The sequence below is a fragment of the Podarcis filfolensis genome, assembly GCF_964270895.1.
Source record: "Podarcis filfolensis genome assembly, chromosome: Z".
NCBI lineage: Eukaryota > Metazoa > Chordata > Lepidosauria > Squamata > Lacertidae > Podarcis > Podarcis filfolensis.
The window spans coordinates 18,127,609-18,144,159 of record NC_139617.1 but is presented as its reverse complement, the minus strand read 5'-3'; the positions used below and the strand labels follow the sequence as shown (position 1 = coordinate 18,144,159).

General features: G+C 46.1%; 1 protein-coding gene across 5 annotated transcripts in view; it reads left to right on the top strand.

Annotated features, from left to right (window-relative positions):
- Window positions 1-1,060: 1,060 nt before the first annotated feature.
- The window catches only part of OCRL (OCRL inositol polyphosphate-5-phosphatase), a 26,388-nt gene continuing 10,897 nt past the window's right edge, over window positions 1,061-16,551 (top strand). For 2 of the 5 annotated variants that reach the window (XM_083595877.1, XM_083595876.1), the window contains exons 1-13: window positions 1,108-1,393; window positions 2,626-2,696; window positions 4,096-4,172; window positions 4,639-4,677; window positions 8,299-8,409; window positions 8,861-8,981; window positions 9,064-9,231; window positions 10,504-10,605; window positions 10,919-11,033; window positions 11,733-11,849; window positions 11,984-12,171; window positions 13,433-13,544; window positions 16,299-16,408. In XM_083595877.1, coding sequence (XP_083452003.1) covers window positions 1,334-1,393; window positions 2,626-2,696; window positions 4,096-4,172; window positions 4,639-4,677; window positions 8,299-8,409; window positions 8,861-8,981; window positions 9,064-9,231; window positions 10,504-10,605; window positions 10,919-11,033; window positions 11,733-11,849; window positions 11,984-12,171; window positions 13,433-13,544; window positions 16,299-16,408 — 1,391 coding nt within the window. In that variant the 5' untranslated portion in view covers window positions 1,108-1,333. Of the gene's footprint in view, window positions 1,394-2,625; window positions 2,697-4,095; window positions 4,173-4,638; window positions 4,678-8,298; window positions 8,410-8,498; window positions 8,592-8,860; window positions 8,982-9,063; window positions 9,232-10,503; window positions 10,606-10,918; window positions 11,034-11,732; window positions 11,850-11,983; window positions 12,172-13,432; window positions 13,545-16,298; window positions 16,409-16,551 lie in introns of all 5 variants that reach the window. The other 3 variants (XM_083595878.1, XM_083595875.1, XM_083595874.1) reach the window with 3 other exon arrangements.

Here is a 16,551-nt window from a genome sequence, read left to right as displayed (position 1 = left end):
AGGGACCTCAAGGGTCATCTAGTGCAACCTCCTGCAATGCAGGAATCTTTTTGCCCAGTGTGGGGCTCAAACCCACAACCCTAAGATTAAGAATCTCATGCTCTTATCAACTGAACTATTCCAGAAAGGGGGTGAGGGGAGGTTTAAACAGGTGCTTATTGGTTGTGTCTGTTGTAATCTGTTTTAGTGTTTATACTGTGTTTCTAAGGTGCTTTGGGTCACATTTGTAAGAAAAGCAATTAAGAAATAAAACTGATAAAACATCCTAAATGCACCACTGAACTATGTAGCTGTCCATTTGGATAAGTAAAGTGGCTGAAGCTTCTCCCTAGTTCCCACTTCCTTTTTTTATTACTTGATTGTTAAAAAAACAAAACAAAACCTCAAAGCAGTATACAAAAAGATCAAACAATAAAATTGAGAAAACTTCACAACCCTACTTTAAAACATACATAAGTTGAAATACTGAAACAGATTTACCTCATCTTTCTAAGCAGCTAGGTAGATTTGTCCAAACAATATTGTTTTTTAGCAGGCACCATAAAGAGTACAGCGAAGGCGCCCGCTCGATCTCAATAGGCAGGGCGTTCCAAAGTGCCACATTGAGAGCACGTGGCTTCCCCCGAAGTTTCCTGAGAGCTGTAATGCGTTACGGCACCGATTCTCAACCTGTGGGTCCCCAGATGTTGTTGGACTACAACTCCCATCATCCCTGAGCTAGGGATGATGGGAGTTGTAGTCCAACATCTGGGGACCCACAGGTTGAGAACCGCTGCGTTAAGGGCAGCTGTGCCCTGCACCTCTGCAAGAGGTAAACTACAGTCCCCAGAATTCCTCGGGAAGAGCCACTGGCCACTCCTGGCCACTGTAGTTCAGCAAAGTCCGCTTGTGAACAAAACAGGGTGCGGAGAGAGGAAATGCTTTATGAGTCGCGTGTACTATTTAGTAACAGGAAAACAATATATCTTTATTCTTTTTTTAAAAAAAGGCGCGTGGGGAGTGGGCGGGAAGAAAGGGTGGCGCAGCGAACACCCTCCGGCCACCAGGGGGCAGCGGCGGCGGGATCGGAAGCAGAAGCGAACCGGAAGCGCCGCCGCCGCCACTCTTGCCCGCCCTCTGGCGCTGCGCTTGTCTCCTCCTTCTTCTCCGCGGTGCGCGCGGCCGAAGGTCGCCGGGAGTCGGGAGCGCGCGGTCGGGAGCGCGCGGTCGGTCGGTCGGACCGGGTTAGTACGGCCTTGACGGGACCGAGCGGCCGAGCAAAGGGCCCCTCCCTTTCCTTCTCCCCTGTCCATCTTCCCCTTTAAATCCCCGCCACGGGGGCCTAGACGGGAGCATGGAGCCTGCTCCGTTGCCCACGCCTGGGAGGAAGGAGCAGCAGCTGAAGAGCCTTCGCGTATCTTTCTCCAGCTGGGTTGGAGGCGTCGGGCAAGGCCGAATGTCATACGGGGTGGGGTCGGTTTGAAGGGGGTTGGACTAGATGACCCCCTGGGGTCCCCTTCCAACTCTACTGTGATTCTGTGTGGGGACTTGCAGGTTAAGATTTGGGGGCTGGTTCTGGGGGTTGCAAGGGATGGGGGCCTGGGAGGGGCTTTGAAACGGGGGTAGGTGGGTGGGAGGGATTTGGCAGGTAGGGGGGGCCACAATGTTAGAGCCCAGAGCTTCCCGAGACGGCCCCCTCCCCCTTGTTGCCCGGCAGCCTTTTCGCTCCGCCGCGTTTCTGCTTGGAGATAGGAGACCTGCGGGGGGGGCGTATTGTTCCCTCGGACGTTTGTTTTTGGCATGTTAGCCCGGGATGACTTTAAAGGGCAGCTTCGTGGAGAAGCGAGCCTTAAATTGACCGCCCTCGGCTGAATTAGAGCCTGCACGTTGCAAGGCAGTGTATCTCTCTAGAGGGTAGGATGCTTCCAAAGTGTTTTGTTTTCCTTCTCGCCATCATAGTTGGAAACAGGATGCCAGGCTGGGTTGCTCTGACCCAGAAATACACTTTTTTGCACTTGCTGCTTTCTCCATGTCAAACCTTGATTAATCATGGAATTGTAAAGTTGGAAGGGACCACCTAGGGTCATCTAGTCCAACCCCCTGCAATGCAGGAAACTCAACTAGATCATACATGACAGGCACAGAGAAGCAGGCCAGACTGGTTTGTTGTTTGATTTCTGGCTCAGCCCTGGGAGTTGTTTTCAGAATTGGATGATGTTATTAAAGTTGTAAATGAGATAAGGGACATGTGTGGAGTGTTTTATCTCAGCCATTGAATGACCATCACCTGCTATCTGCAGTAGGACACAAATTATGGGCATGGCATCCTTTCCAGCCAGCACGGGTTTGGTCTCTGAGACAAGCTTTAGGCTACACTCCTTTCTTGTGCCTCTTTTTCATAGCAATTAAACTGGGTGGGAGGAGGGTTCACTGATGAAGGATGAAACTGGCACAGAGCAGTGCGGAGGGCTACCAGCATCACAGCTTCAGAAAGAGGGATTAATTTGGTTGTGTAATGGGTAATGGGGTTGAATATGATTATGGGAAAATGTGTGGCTGGCAGCACACTGAATTGTTTGGGATGATAGGATTTTACACTGGCTTTTTTCTGTACCACCTTCCCTCTTTTCCTTAGCTTGTTCTCAGGGTGTGGAGGTAAAGGGAAGCCAGAAAGTGCCATGTGAGCTGAGCCTGTCACAGTGCGGTGAAGAATATGTGTAAGTTGCCACTGGAGTTTGAAGACCCCACACATTCATTTGTACTCTGTAGACTGGGGCAGGAGGCAGCTCCTTCCATGGCTCCCCTGGTAATCTCCTGGGACTGGCCTTGGATATTTTAAGAACAAGGTTCTGAGCAGGACTTGGACATCTCCCTGTGTGTCCAGATGTACATTGCCCCCTGGCCTTTTCATGGCTAAAATGCCAGTCAAGTCATATCAACACTATATTTCACTTTGGGAGATGGCAGTTTATGATTATCGGTGCAAAAATGTTTCCTTACGTTGGGCTGATGGGCTTACCTTGTTTCTTTCCTGCCCTAGTCCTATAATCATAATATACAGTGGTACCTCGGGTTACATACGCTTCAGGTTACAGATGCTTCAGGTTACAGACTCCGCTAACTCAGAAATAGTACCTCGGGCTAAGAACTTTGCTTCAGGATGGGAACAGAAATCGTGCTCCAGCAGCACAGCAGCAGCAGGAGGCCCCATTAGCTAAAGTGGTGCTTCAGGTTAAGAACAGTTTCAGGTTAAGAACAGACCTCCAGAACGAATTAAGTACTTAACCCGAGGTACCACTGTATTCTTATTCTGACAGTGTAGTGGGCAGAGGGAAAGTTGCAGACATGGCAGACTTTGGCTCACATCCTATTCTGCTATGAGGCTTGCTCAGTGGCTTATCCTTGCCAAATTACGGGTAAGAGACACAAATTCTCCAGTCTTAAAATTAGTGGACTCTCAGAACTCTGTTGAGAAGAGAGATTTACAGCCCAGTCACACAAACTTAGTCTTAAATGTTCATTGGCGTTTACTCCCAGGAAGGAGCGTAGGTTTGCTGTCCTACTCACTTGCTCAGGGCTACCCTATGGGGTTTCTGGCTGAGCCAAAACAAAAACTGCCCCCAAACCCCTGACTGTGTGCTTGAAGGGATACCCTTTTGGATGCATGTGCTGCTATTTCATGCCTAAATTCAACCCCAACTAAGTCCTTTGTTCTGATAGCTATAACTAGGTGGATCTTTCAGCACAGGAGTGTGGAACCTCAGGCGCAGGGGCCAAATGTGGCCCTCCAGGCTCCTTTGCCTGGCCCTTGGAACCTTCCCTAAGCTACTCCCCTCACTGGCCCTGCTGTGTACTCCAAGTGTTTTGAGCTCTTGCTTGCCTGGATGGAGGATAACAAAGGTTATTTGTGGAAACTATCATGTACAAAGGTGAAATTTACCTTCATTGCTGTGCTTTCTTTTGCCTCTGGTCCTGCCCAGCACTGGCATGTTGCTCTTGGAAGGTTGCCTAGGAAGGAGTATGGCTCTCAGAATGATAAAGAAATAGAGATTTCTCACAGCACCTCCCCGTATCCCTCAATTAACACACTGTTACACACCTTTCATCTTGTTCCAGTTTCACTATCCGTTCCCAGGAAGACCCCAGTGTTCAAGAGAGGATTCCCATCAACAGCCGTTTTAAGTGTGTGCAAGGTATCCAGCCTCTCTTGTCTTTTCTGTTGTGGGAATTTGTTGCTTCCTTGTAGCAAGGTGGTGGGAAAACGATGCCCCACCTCAAAAGCCACAAATGGAAACCATGCCTCTGTAACTATGCTTTCCAGACTGGAGTGCAGGCATGAATGCAGATCCCTGCTGGTGCATAAGAGTAACTGTGCAGCCCCTGGTGGTGTGTTGTTCAGGTGTCTCCAGTAATGGAATTGACTTCAGACCATGCTTTGGATGTTGTTCCTCGGTGCTAAACCTTTGCACATCTCAGCGCCGGTTTCCATGCAACAGGAGATTTGCTGTGGTATCTCCATTACAGAGGCCCAGATCATGGTGCTCTGCTCCTCTGACAGCACTTGACTTTTCTTTATGGCTAGGTGAGGAGAGATGTTCCTATTGAGGGCCTTCTTGGATGGTCCTTTCTAATTCTTGATCCGTTCTAATTCTCTTCCAGAGGCTGAAGAAACTCTACTGATTGACATAACAGCAAACAGTGAGTCTCCCTTGACCAGAGTGCTGTCAGGAATAGATATTGCCTGTCACTGACATGTCATCTTTCCCTCTTGACTCATCATTCTTGTTCCTGCTTGTCTCTTCTTCCTGACCCTGATGTCTGGATGTTGTGCCCCCCCCCCCAAAAAGTCAGACTGCTGCTGGGGTGAAAGGCTTTTTTTATTCTATCCTCTGCCTTCATGCTGCTTTACAGAGTCAGGACTAGATCAGTGCCCTGAGAAGCTCACAGTGGAGGAAGAGGAAAGCTGGGGGAAAGCATTCAGTCTAGTTACATGTACAGTTTTAGTAAAGGATGAGAATTACAGATTGTACTAGACACTTCCTGGAACATACAGGGTTTGATGAGGGTTTTCAATGAAGTGAGATAAGTTCTTTGGGAGACCGTTGCAGGCATGAGAAGGAACATACAGAGCTGCCTTATGCCAAGTCATAACATTGGACCATCTAGCTTGGTAATGTCCACACTGACTGGCAGCAGTTCTCCAAAATTTTGAGACAAAAGTCTCTCCCAGCACTTCCTGGAGTTGCTGGGGATTGAACCTGGGATCTTCTGCATGCAAAGCACATGCAACCCCAGGATTTAATATTGCTGTAAACCTTCTGAAGTTTAAGAGTGGTAGAGCTGGAGGAGGGAATGTCACAGGCAGGGATGTATCAACATATGAGATCAGAGACAAGAGTTTTGAAGATGGTTGAGAAAGCCACCAGAGAACTGCAACCAGTGTCTTCAGCACTTCCCTTGGGGTCCAGAACTTCTTCCGAGGTCCATTCTTAAAAACACAGGTGTTCATTCACAAAATGCACCTGTTTCTAAGGATTCCAGCACATGGAAACTGAGAATTAGAATAGAAACTGTTCTGTGAGGTGTCCAAGATGTTAAAAGCATTCCTTGATCTCTCTCCAGGTAGATATAGATAACATCGTTCTTGCACGGGGGTTGCTTGTACATGACTCACAAGTGTGTGCCCACTTCTCTTAAAAGTAACTAGGAAAATTGGCCCATCACCACATCTCAATGGTGAATTTTCAAGAGCCTGCCAACTATGCAGGCAATAGCTATTTGCCTCCCTGTTGCTAGTGGCATCTCCTATTGACCATAGGGTTGGGGTGGGGGTTGTGTTGCTTGCTGCCCACTCCATTTTCAGGAAAAGTGTGCCTCTCTTGCAGATAACTGTTTGCTTAGGATGCTGGGAGACAGTGGAAGATTGGGGGTTTGGTCCTGTCCATCTAAAGCAAGGGAGGGGGACTTCTGGCCTTTCAGTTCTTGCTGGACTACAACTCCCATAATTCCTGGCCATTGCCCATGCTGGCTGGGGCTGGTGGGACTTGGGGTCCCACAACATCAGAGGGGTGCAAGTGTTCCCCATTTTGTTTCAGTGTGTCCCAACTTTTCTCCTTTTTGTTGTCCACTGTATATTGATTTAACTGCCATAAATAGTGGCTTCCAGAGTGTGTAATGCGGTCCCTTCAAACCAACAGACATTCATGTAACCTCCAGCCTGTGGGCCACTTGTAGCCTTGGCCTGATTTTAAAAAGGTCACAAGCAGGGTTGGTAAAAATCAATGGGGTTTTTAAAAAAAATAAAAAAAGGATTTTTTAAAATTTAAATCGGATTTTCAAAATAAAATGCTTTTGGAGGAAAAATATTTCTAAAGATGGTTTTCTGTTTAAGTTACATTATAATCCAAAGGATTTGTTTTAAGTTTTTCATGTATGCTAAAACTCAGTCTAAGTTGTTTTTTTAAAAAAATTGTTTAACCACATCAGTTAACAAACATGGATACGTATGCTATAAAGTTACTGTTTTTTCTCCTTCCAATAAAGTACAGCAGAAAAGTTGCCCAAATATAAACAGTTAACTTATTAAACCTCACAATAATTTCATAGTTATCTGTCTATGTATTTCTAATAGTATAACCAAATCAGTAATTTTTGATATAACTGTAAAAACTACTCTGAAAATTTATTGTTCCAAAAATGAAACCTTCATCAGGTTGTAAATATGCAAGAAGGAGTCTTTCTGTAAAAAAAAAATGATTTAAATCAGGTCTTACTGACTAGTGATTTGAATCAGGTCCTACAGACTAGTGACTTAAATCGTGATTTAAATTGATTTGATTTAAATAAAATCTACCATGGTCACAAGGAAAGGGCAATGAGGTGAAGAATGGCAGAAAGCAGCAGTGACTGGGATTGGTGGGGCCAGAGCCAGTAATAGGCCGAGCCAACTAATTCTAGCTTTACCCCCATCCTCCTCTGTGCTGTGTCTCAGGGAGCACTGAGACTAAGGAGGAGGAATCTAACAGGCAGGGCCACCCACAGGACTGTAAGTTAGAAGGCCAGCGGGTAGGGGCTGAGCACAGACTGAGGTTGGTGGGGTAGAGCCTCACTTGCCCTCGTGGAGCAGCTTCCGCTGGCAGAGAGGAAAGGTGGTATCCTTTCCAGTTTTGGCTCTTGGCTTGCCCACCGTCCACATCAAGATTCCCCCTCCCCACTCCCCCGCTGCCCTGGAAATGCAACAGGGAGTAGGCAGCTATTTTTAAATGTACCATATTTTTCCATCTATAAGATGCCCCCCATGTATAAGATAAAGGTAAAGGGACCCCTGACCATTAGGTCCAGTCGTGGCCGCTCATCTCGCTTTACTAGCCGAGGGAGCCGGCGTACAGCTTCCGGGTCATGTGGCCAGCATGACTAAGCCGCTTCTGGCGAACCAGAGCAGCACATGGAAACACTGTTTACCTTCCCGCCAGAGCGGTACCTATTTATCTACTTGCACTTTGACATGCTTTCAAACTGCTAGGTTGGCAGGAGCTGGGACCAAGCAACAGAAGCTCACCCCGTCACGGGGATTCGAACCGCCGACCTTCTGATCGGCAAGTCCTAGGCTCTGTGGTTTAACCCACAGCGCCACCTGCGTCCCCCCCATGTATAAGATGCCCCCTATTTTGGGGGACTCAGATTTAAGAAAATGGGGCAAGATGGCCCCGTGTATAAGACTCCCCCTAATTTTTGACATTTTTTAAGGGGGAAAATCTAGTCTTATACACGGAAAAATATAGTACCTTATTTCAGAACTTTTATTCTACAAAATGCAATCTTCCTCAGTTCCTTTATAACTTCTTAGTAGAGTGTTTAATGCTCTCCATTATGTTTCATTTCAAGGTTTTGCTGCTGTTTTTATTTTCATTTACTGTAGTATAAAAGCAGTAACTTTTGAAGTGTGTCAGGTTCCTGTGAACCTGATCAGTGTCTAGAAGTTCATGTATCTTCAGATGTGGCTGCTTCTCAGCTTCAAGTCCACTCAATTACAGTGCAGTCTCGCTATATCTCTTGTCTTTTGTAATACACTTCCTGTATGAGCCAAAGCAAGAATATTCTGCTCATTCACTGTGTGTGCCTGAAAGTTCATCCTTGGATTAAGTAATGAATATGACAAGTCAAACTTTACAGCACAATTGTTCCTCAAGCTGTTTCTTCATTTTTGTTGTCTGTTTATTGTCATCCCTCTTTTTAAACATTGGGGGCATTTTCCGTGTTCTGCCTTATCAGTGTTGTGCCCTGTTTCCTGACATGTGTTTTTCCTGTGTGTGCTTCAAGCTGGCTGTAAGATCCGAGTGCAGGGTGATTGGACAGCAGAACATCTCTTTGAGATCCCAGATGAGGAGCAGTGTTTGGGATTCCTCGCTGAGGTTCTGAGAATCCAAGAAGGTGAGCAACTCCCATGCCCTGTCTCTGATGTTTGATGTTGGAGATGGCCTAGTCTCTCACATGAGTGTTGTTGTTGATTTTTGTTGTAGTCCCGCGAAACACTTCTTTCCCTGATCTTGTGGATCATACCTCCTGGCACCAAGTGAAAGGTCTCACAGGGCCAGTAGATCCCCCTTCTGCAGGTACAACCACACCAACATGTAACTTGTGTGATTTCTGCTTGGAATTTTTAAGTACTTGTTGCCTCCTTTAGAGGAAAGGCCTTGAGGGGACTTTCCTCCACAATCCTTCCTAAACATGCATTAGCTGAGAGGCAATTGTCCGACAAATGTGGTGCTGTGGGGAGGCAGTAACATTTTCCTGCAGTTAAGTATTTTCTAAGTTCCTTTCCCGAAACTTCCCCAAATGGTTCTGAAGCCTCTCTAACTTCAGAAGTCTTTTCTTCTCTCAGGGATTCTGGGATTCGAGGATAACTTCAGTGTTATGAGTATGGAGAAGAAAAGAAACCTGCAGAATCAGCAAATGAGTGCCCGCCGTGAACCTCCACCACCACCGCTGCCACCAAGCAGGCCGTAAGTTGACTTAGAGGTGTACTGTGCCCTCCTGCCTCCTTGGTTTAAAGGGCTACTTGAGTTCTGTTCTCATCTCCCTTAGGCGTATCCGTGACAAGGACAGCATGAGCAAGGAGCAACCCAAAGTGACCAACACTATGCGCAAGCTCTTTGTGCCTTCCACACATACGCAGTCCGGACAGAGAGAGGGACTCATCAAGCACGTCCTCGCCAAGAGAGAGAAGGAATATGTCAACATCCAGAATTTCAGGTCAGATCATGCAAAAGTGCAAAGACCATGCAAACACCATTGGAACCTGTATCATATTTGGGGTTGGAGAAAGTGACATCTACATGACAGCTTTATTGTTGGGTGCCAGGCAAAGTCTGTCCTGTTCACTCAGGCCACAAGGGTGGGTAATTTAAAGTATTAGTTGTGGTGGGCAATTTTCCTTGGTGCCACATACTGAAGCGTGGTTTCATATTATGAGCATGACAGCAACCTCTCCTCCAGGTTTGCACACTTCTCCCCCACCCCGAGCCTATTTGGAAGCTTCCACTTGTATTTTAAATTAACCACAGTTTGGTGTGTCCAGATCCTATGGTGGTTAATTTTAGCAGCTTTGTAAGCCCATGATTTGAAGTTGGCTTGTTTCAATGAGCCACAGTTAAAATTAAGTGGTTGTATAGCCTCAGACTTTGTAACAAGATGCAGTTAATCCAAAACTGAAGCAAAACCTTTGGAACTCTTCCTAAAAGCTGTGCTGGAGGACAAGGAGGTGTTTGACCCCGACCCCTCAACGCTTGGTGTGGATCATCCTGATAATGCTAAACTTACTACTTCAAAGAGTTTTTGCTTTGGTCATTTCCTTGTACTGGTAATAGTACCCAGCTGCAATTTGTTTTTAATGTCTGCTTTTATCATAGGTTTATCAGTATGTGGTTAGCAGCTTTAGATCCTACTGTTTTACAGAGGCTGTTTTGCTCTTTTTCCCCCCTTTACTAGACAGGCTGTATTTCTGTGCTGTCTTCAGAGTCGGGAGTGCCCTTTCCTTCATGGCCAGCATGGAAACACAGAAGGCTAGCCATTTAGGAGGTTTGCAAAGAGGAAAAGGGTGTTACAGAGTAATCTTACACCAAACAAGTTTGGCACAGCAGATCTGAGAGGTGGTTTTCTGCTCCCTGAAAGCCAGCCTGGAAACCAGGTTGCCAGGTGAAGGAAGAATGGAGAGATCAATCAACTCACTTGCCTTCAAAGAATTTCTGGTTGCCTGTGGCAACTGGGATAGTGCTTAAATAACAGGCTGGCTCACACACCCTTAAAAATATAAGGAAAAAGCTTTTTTCTTTCATTAACAAAGCTCATTTGCGGCCCAGAATAGCTAAGTTGAGGAAGAAGTGGCTGGTATTACTTGTTTGTTCTTGGTCCTGATCTTGCCTGCCCTTGTAATCTTACCTGCTCCTGTTGTCTTTGCATATTTAACCAGCAAGTCTGTTCAGATTGGAGTCCTATTCCAGCTCCACATTCTTCTCTTCCTTGCAGGTTTTTCGTGGGGACATGGAATGTGAATGGGCAGTCTCCAGACAGTGGATTGGAACCTTGGCTGAACTGTGACTCTGAACCCCCAGATATCTACTGCATTGGGTGAGCAGACATAATAGCTGTTCAGAGACCCCTCTCTCAGTCTTTGTTTCCCCACAGTTGCTTTCTAAACTGACGTCCTGTTGTGTGAAGACTTTCGCTTTAAACTTGGAACAAAATAGGAGAATCCTGAGGATTTGTATCTTTTAGCCAGGAAGCAACGTTCTGCCATAATGAACGAGGCAGTGCCATCCTTTCACCCTGTGGGCAGTGGATTACAGCAGCATCAAAGATAGCCAGAGGCCTAGGTGGCTCTGGGGGAAGGATGGTCTAGTGCTAGGGATGTGTATTGTGTCTGATGGCACTTTGGCATTAGGTTCCAGGAGCTGGACCTGAGCACAGAGGCTTTCTTCTACTTTGACTCGACAAAGGAGCAAGAGTGGCTGACAGCTGTGGAAAAGGCTCTGCATTCCAAATCCAAGTACAAGAAAGTAAGTCCAACCCCACCCATTTCTTCAGCAGCCAGACAGCTGTCAGGAGCTGGAGTGAGGTCAGCAATAAAAACACCTGGTGTCAGTGGTGTTTTATTCAAAAGAAGCCAAAATTCTTTATTCAAAGAAACTAAAACTGTGCAGGCCTAGTGATCACAGAAACCTTTCCCAACAGGTCTTGCCCCAGTGAGGTAGTTGTGAAGGCTGAAGGTTGCTGCCTTCCCACCACTCTCTTAAGTCTCCTCCTCCCCCTGGTCCTTCCCAAGCAACCTGAGACTCTGACACCTTGCCTGTCTTTACTCCGTCCTCTTAATTTCTCTCTGTGTTCTGGGAGACCAGCAGGGAGGGGAACTGATTGCAGCAGGATGGGGAGACCCCCTGACTTCTTCAGCAGCCTGCCTGATCTCTGCCTCTTGACCCCCACCTCCAGCCTGCACTTCTGCCTCTGATTCTGAACTGCTGTCTGCCACAGAATCTTCCTGCCCTCTTGCCTCTTCAGTTTCCAACACCTCCTCTTGCTCACAGTCTTCTCCCTCTGACAACTCATCATCGTCCCCCACCAGTTCCCTGGCTTTGAGCCTTCTTCCCTTGGGGGATCCTCAGTTGGTGCCACCCACCACTCCTATCTGCAGCCAGCCAGTCCATGACAGCAAGCAATGCACAAATCTGGTAGACATCCCAGTACCTTGCATCTTCTAGGTGCAGCTGGTGCGTCTAGTCGGAATGATGTTGCTCATCTTTGTCAGGAAGGACCAGCTCAGCCACATCAAGGAAGTGATGACGGAGACAGTGGGCACAGGCATCATGGGGAAGATGGTGAGTAGACCCTGACAGCGGAATTCCCTACGTCTATCTTTCTATCTGTCTATATGTTTTTATAATCTCTGCCAACCAGTTTCCCCCTCTTTGCTGCTTGCTCGCTAACAGCCATCTTTGCTCCGCCCCTGCAGGGTAATAAGGGGGGTGTGGCCGTGCGGTTTGTCTTCCACAATACCAGCTTCTGCATTGTCAATTCCCACCTTGCTGCCCACGTGGAAGACTTCGAGCGCCGAAACCAGGATTACAAGGATATCTGTGCCCGGATGAGCTTCCTGCCCCCTGACCAGGGTCTGCCGCAGCTGACAATCATGAAACACGAGTGCGTTTTGAGGGCTTGGAGGGAGAGAGCCTTGGCTGACGTAACTTGTTGGTCTCCGCTATCTGGAGAAGCAAATTGAGTCATGTTTCTGTAACTTTCCTGCATGTGTGTAGCTCAAGGGTAGGCTGCATAGTGCTCTCCAAATGTTGATGGACTACAACTCCCATAATTGCTAAGAATTGGCCTTGCTGAATAGGGCTCATGAGAGTTCCACTTCAGCAACACCAGGAGGGTGCAGTGTCAGCTATCCCTGCTGCCGCTGCATCACTAAGGTTTCTACTAGAGCAGACAGAAGTGCCTGGCATTATAGGCTCCTGCTTCATTCAGGACAGGCAGATACTAAACATCTGTGAAAGCGAGTGCTGGGCTTCATTCATTAATTTCTGTTTATTGTGGGGATTTCTTCCCCAGAGTGGCTTATTTAAAATAATAATCAGAAATGCACCTCAAGATAATTTAAAGCATATAAACAGTACCTTAATAGCAGAAAATCTAAAGAGAGCAACATAAACCTAGTGGCAGAGATATATTAGATTAGATTATAGCAAATGTGGGCAACTTCTCCAGTGATCGGGGTGGGAGTTGCAGTTTGTTAAGGGCAGTAGCGCAAAGCAGAGCGGCCATTTTGCATGGAGAAGGTTCCCGGCTCAGTCACCAGTGTCTGCAGATCGGGCTGGGCATGATCTCTGCCTGAAAGCTGCTGCCAGTCCATGTAGTCAGTCCTGAGCTTGATGGGTCAATGGTCTGCCTCAATATAAGATAGCTTCCTATGTTCCTGTGTACTACAGCAGGGTTTGGAGGGCCACAAGCGCCTACCCATGAATTAAAGAACCAGGGGAAATTCTAAAAGTCTTTGCTGAAAGGACATCAAAGCAGGGGCCAGGTGAGCCTCTTTGGGAAGATTATTCTAAAAGGCAGGGTGCCATTACTGAAAAGGCCCTGTCATACTTGAAAGAGCAGGAGTTCCCTGGGAAAGATTCTAGTCAGTGGAGAGGCAGTGCAAAAATAAGTGGGCTTTCTTCTGGTACCCTTTTCCCAAACCTTGAAACGCTTTAAAGGCCAAAAGGGATACTCTGAATTGGGCCTGGAACCAGTTCAAGAGCCAGTGTAGTTCACAGAGCACTAGCCTAATATGATCATTCTGCCCAATCCTAGTTATCAGTCTTACTTCATATTGCAGGAATTGGCAGCAGGCTGCCTCCTCTCCCCCCTTCCCCTTCGTGAGCTTGCCTGTAGCTGTGGTTTCTTCGCTTTTTTCCAGCATTGTCATCTGGTTGGGTGATCTGAACTACAGGCTTTGCCTTCCTGATGCCAACGAAGTGAAAACTCTGATAACTAAAAATGAGCTTCAGAGACTTCTGACCTACGACCAGGTGAGAGACATCTTTGTGTTATATGTGGTGGTTTAGGATATTGCTCTGTTTATTTCCTATGTCTGGAATACCCCAGCCTAGACTAGAGAAACCACTTTCAGACAGTTAGGAGCAAAGTGTAGCTATAACATAGAATGACTGTGACTTCTACAAATGCTTTGTAAGGCTGCAGTTTTGTGCAACCTTAATTAGAAGAAAGTCCCAATTAAGTTGGATGGTTGCCTTGGAATTTGCGTAAGTAGGACTTATTACCCAGTTACAGGGCTTTCCTAGGTCAGCGCACTCTCCAGATGTTGTTGGACTCCCATCAGCTCCAGCATGTCCGTGGCCAATGGTCAGGGACAGCGATAGCTGCCGTCCAGCAATAGCTAAAGGTCTAAGGTTTCCTGTTCTAGGTTTTGCATCTATCTGGAAAATCTGCATTACTCACATCTTATCAGCAGTTACTTCCATTAAATCAAATTAAATTGCTGATGTTTTTCGTTTTTAATTTTTTCTCTCCAAGGTTTGTGTGTTCGTAACGCTTACGACCTTTCTCCCACTTGGCATAAGGACCATTGCTATTTTGTGTTGAAACAGAGGCCTGATTGCTGCATCTTATGGTGGATTTAAGTCCTGTGAGCGTAGTAATGCCTTAGCCCTTTTAGAAGGATGCTGCACTGCTACAAGGCAAGGGGGGGCAGCCTCAGACTTCCAACATATGCAAAACCATAATAAAACATTAATAACTTCCCTAAAGGTTGTATAGTTACTTATCTCCTTGACATCTGATGGGAGGGCGTCCCACAGGGCAGGTGCCACTACTCAGAAGGCTCTCTGCCTGGTTCCCTGTAACCTCACTTTTTGCAGTGAGGGAACCGCCAGAAGGACCTCGGTGCTGGACCTTAGTGTCTGGGCTGAACAATGGGGGTGGAGATGCTCTTTCAGGTACATACTGGGCTGAGGCTGTTTAGGACTTTTTTTCAAAAAAAAAATTATTCGTTTTCACAACATTATAAACAAACAAATACATAAGACAAACAGACATAAATCATAGCCTTATTGAAAATTACACTTATTAACATTGTTAAGTGACTTCCTCACTTCCCCTTGGTTGAATTTCATTGCATATCCTTTTAATGGTTTTCCAAATCACAGTTCTTATAAAATTTGACTTAAACATTAACAACCTTAGATCTTCGCATTATGAAATTAAACATATTAATTCATCACTTAACATAAATAAAATCCTAAGCCAATTAAGTATCTGCAAGCTGTTTTCAGTTAATTTAACTTAACATATTTAACTAAGTAATCATTAAATTTAATCCACTCTTCCTGATACTCCTCCTCCTTCTGGTCACGGACTCTTCTGGTTAGATCGGCTAGCTCCAAAAAATCCATCATCTTCATCTGCCATTCTTCTATTGTTGGTAATTCTTGGGTTTTCCACTTTTTAGCTAACAAAATACGAGCAGCAGTTGTGGCATACAAAAATAATTTAACATCTTTCTTGGGCAATTCCAAACCTGTTATTCCAAGAAGAAAGGCCTCTGGTTTCTTTATAAATGTATATTTCAACATTTTTTTTTTCAATTCATTAGAAATCTTTTCCCAGAAGTCTTTCACCTTGGGACAGGTCCACCACATATGATAAAAGGTTCCTTCCTTTTCTTTACATTTCCAACATAGATTGTCACAGTTATGATATATCTTTGCTAATTTTGAAGGAGTCAAATACCATCTGTACATCATTTTCATTATATTTTCCTTTAACACAGTACATGCGATGAACTTGACCCCTTTCTTCCACAATCTTTCCCAGTCCTCAAACAAAGCTGTTTAGGACTTTAAAGGTTGGCACCAACGCTCTGAATTGTGCTCGGAAATGTACTGGGAGCCAACATAGGATGCAAAAGGATGGTTTTGCAGTTGCTCATAGTGTCAGGGGTGTATTCTGGTGGTTAACAGTTTGTATGGATTATTGGTACGTATAACATTGTCTGTTGTAGGTATGGCTAACTTGTGGTCTGCCAGATGTTATTGAGCTGCAGTTCCTGTTGGCCCCAACCATCATGGCCAGTAATCAGGGATGATGGGAGTTGTAGTTCTGCAGCATTGTGAGGGCCATGCATCTGCTACTCCTGAGTTAGAGGATTTTCCTGTCGTGTGATGCAGCAAAATAACTTAAGATGACCAGGGGCAAAATTGCACAAGCATCCTGTACCTTTAATAATTGTGTATAAGATAGGATTTCAACAGGTATACCCTTTTTTGCACCTGGCTACCCTACTAGTTGGGACGCAGGTGGCGCTGTGGGTTAAACCACAGAGCCTAGGACTTGCCCATCAGAAGGTCGGCAGTTCGAATCCCTGCGATGGGGTGAGCTCCCGTTGTTCGGTCCCTGCTCCTGCCAACCTAGCAGTTCGAAAGCACAAAGTGCAAGTAGATAAATAGGTACCGCTCCAGCGGGAAGGTAAACGGCATTTCCGTGTGCTGCTCTGGTTCGCCGGAAGCAGCTTAGTCATGCTGGCCACATGACCCGGGAGCTGTCTGCGGACAAACACCGGCTCCCTTGGCCAATAAAGCGAGATGAGCGCCGCAACCCCAGAGTCGGTCACGACTGGACCTAATGGTCAGGGGTCCCTTTACCTTTACCCTACTAGTACTTTGCCTTGGTCTTCCAGCACAATAGTGGGTGTTAATAGACTCCATTGTCAGGCAACATGGGGTCTTCTGCTTCTCTGCTGATAAGCGATTTCTTTTTGGCTTTAGCTGAACATCCAGCGTACCCAAAAGACAGCTTTTGCTGATTTCACAGAGGGAGAGATCAAGTTCATCCCGACGTACAAATTCGACTCTAAAACAGATCGCTGGGATTCTAGGTAAGCTCCTGCTTGATAGTTGAGCCTTTGTAAATAAGTCCTCAAAATCATTAGTCTGCAAGGCTTGTTTGTTTTTCCTAGTCTACTGAGATGCTAGTAGTGTCCTGCATTTCCATCCTCTTGAGCAGGCTAGTAAAAAAATC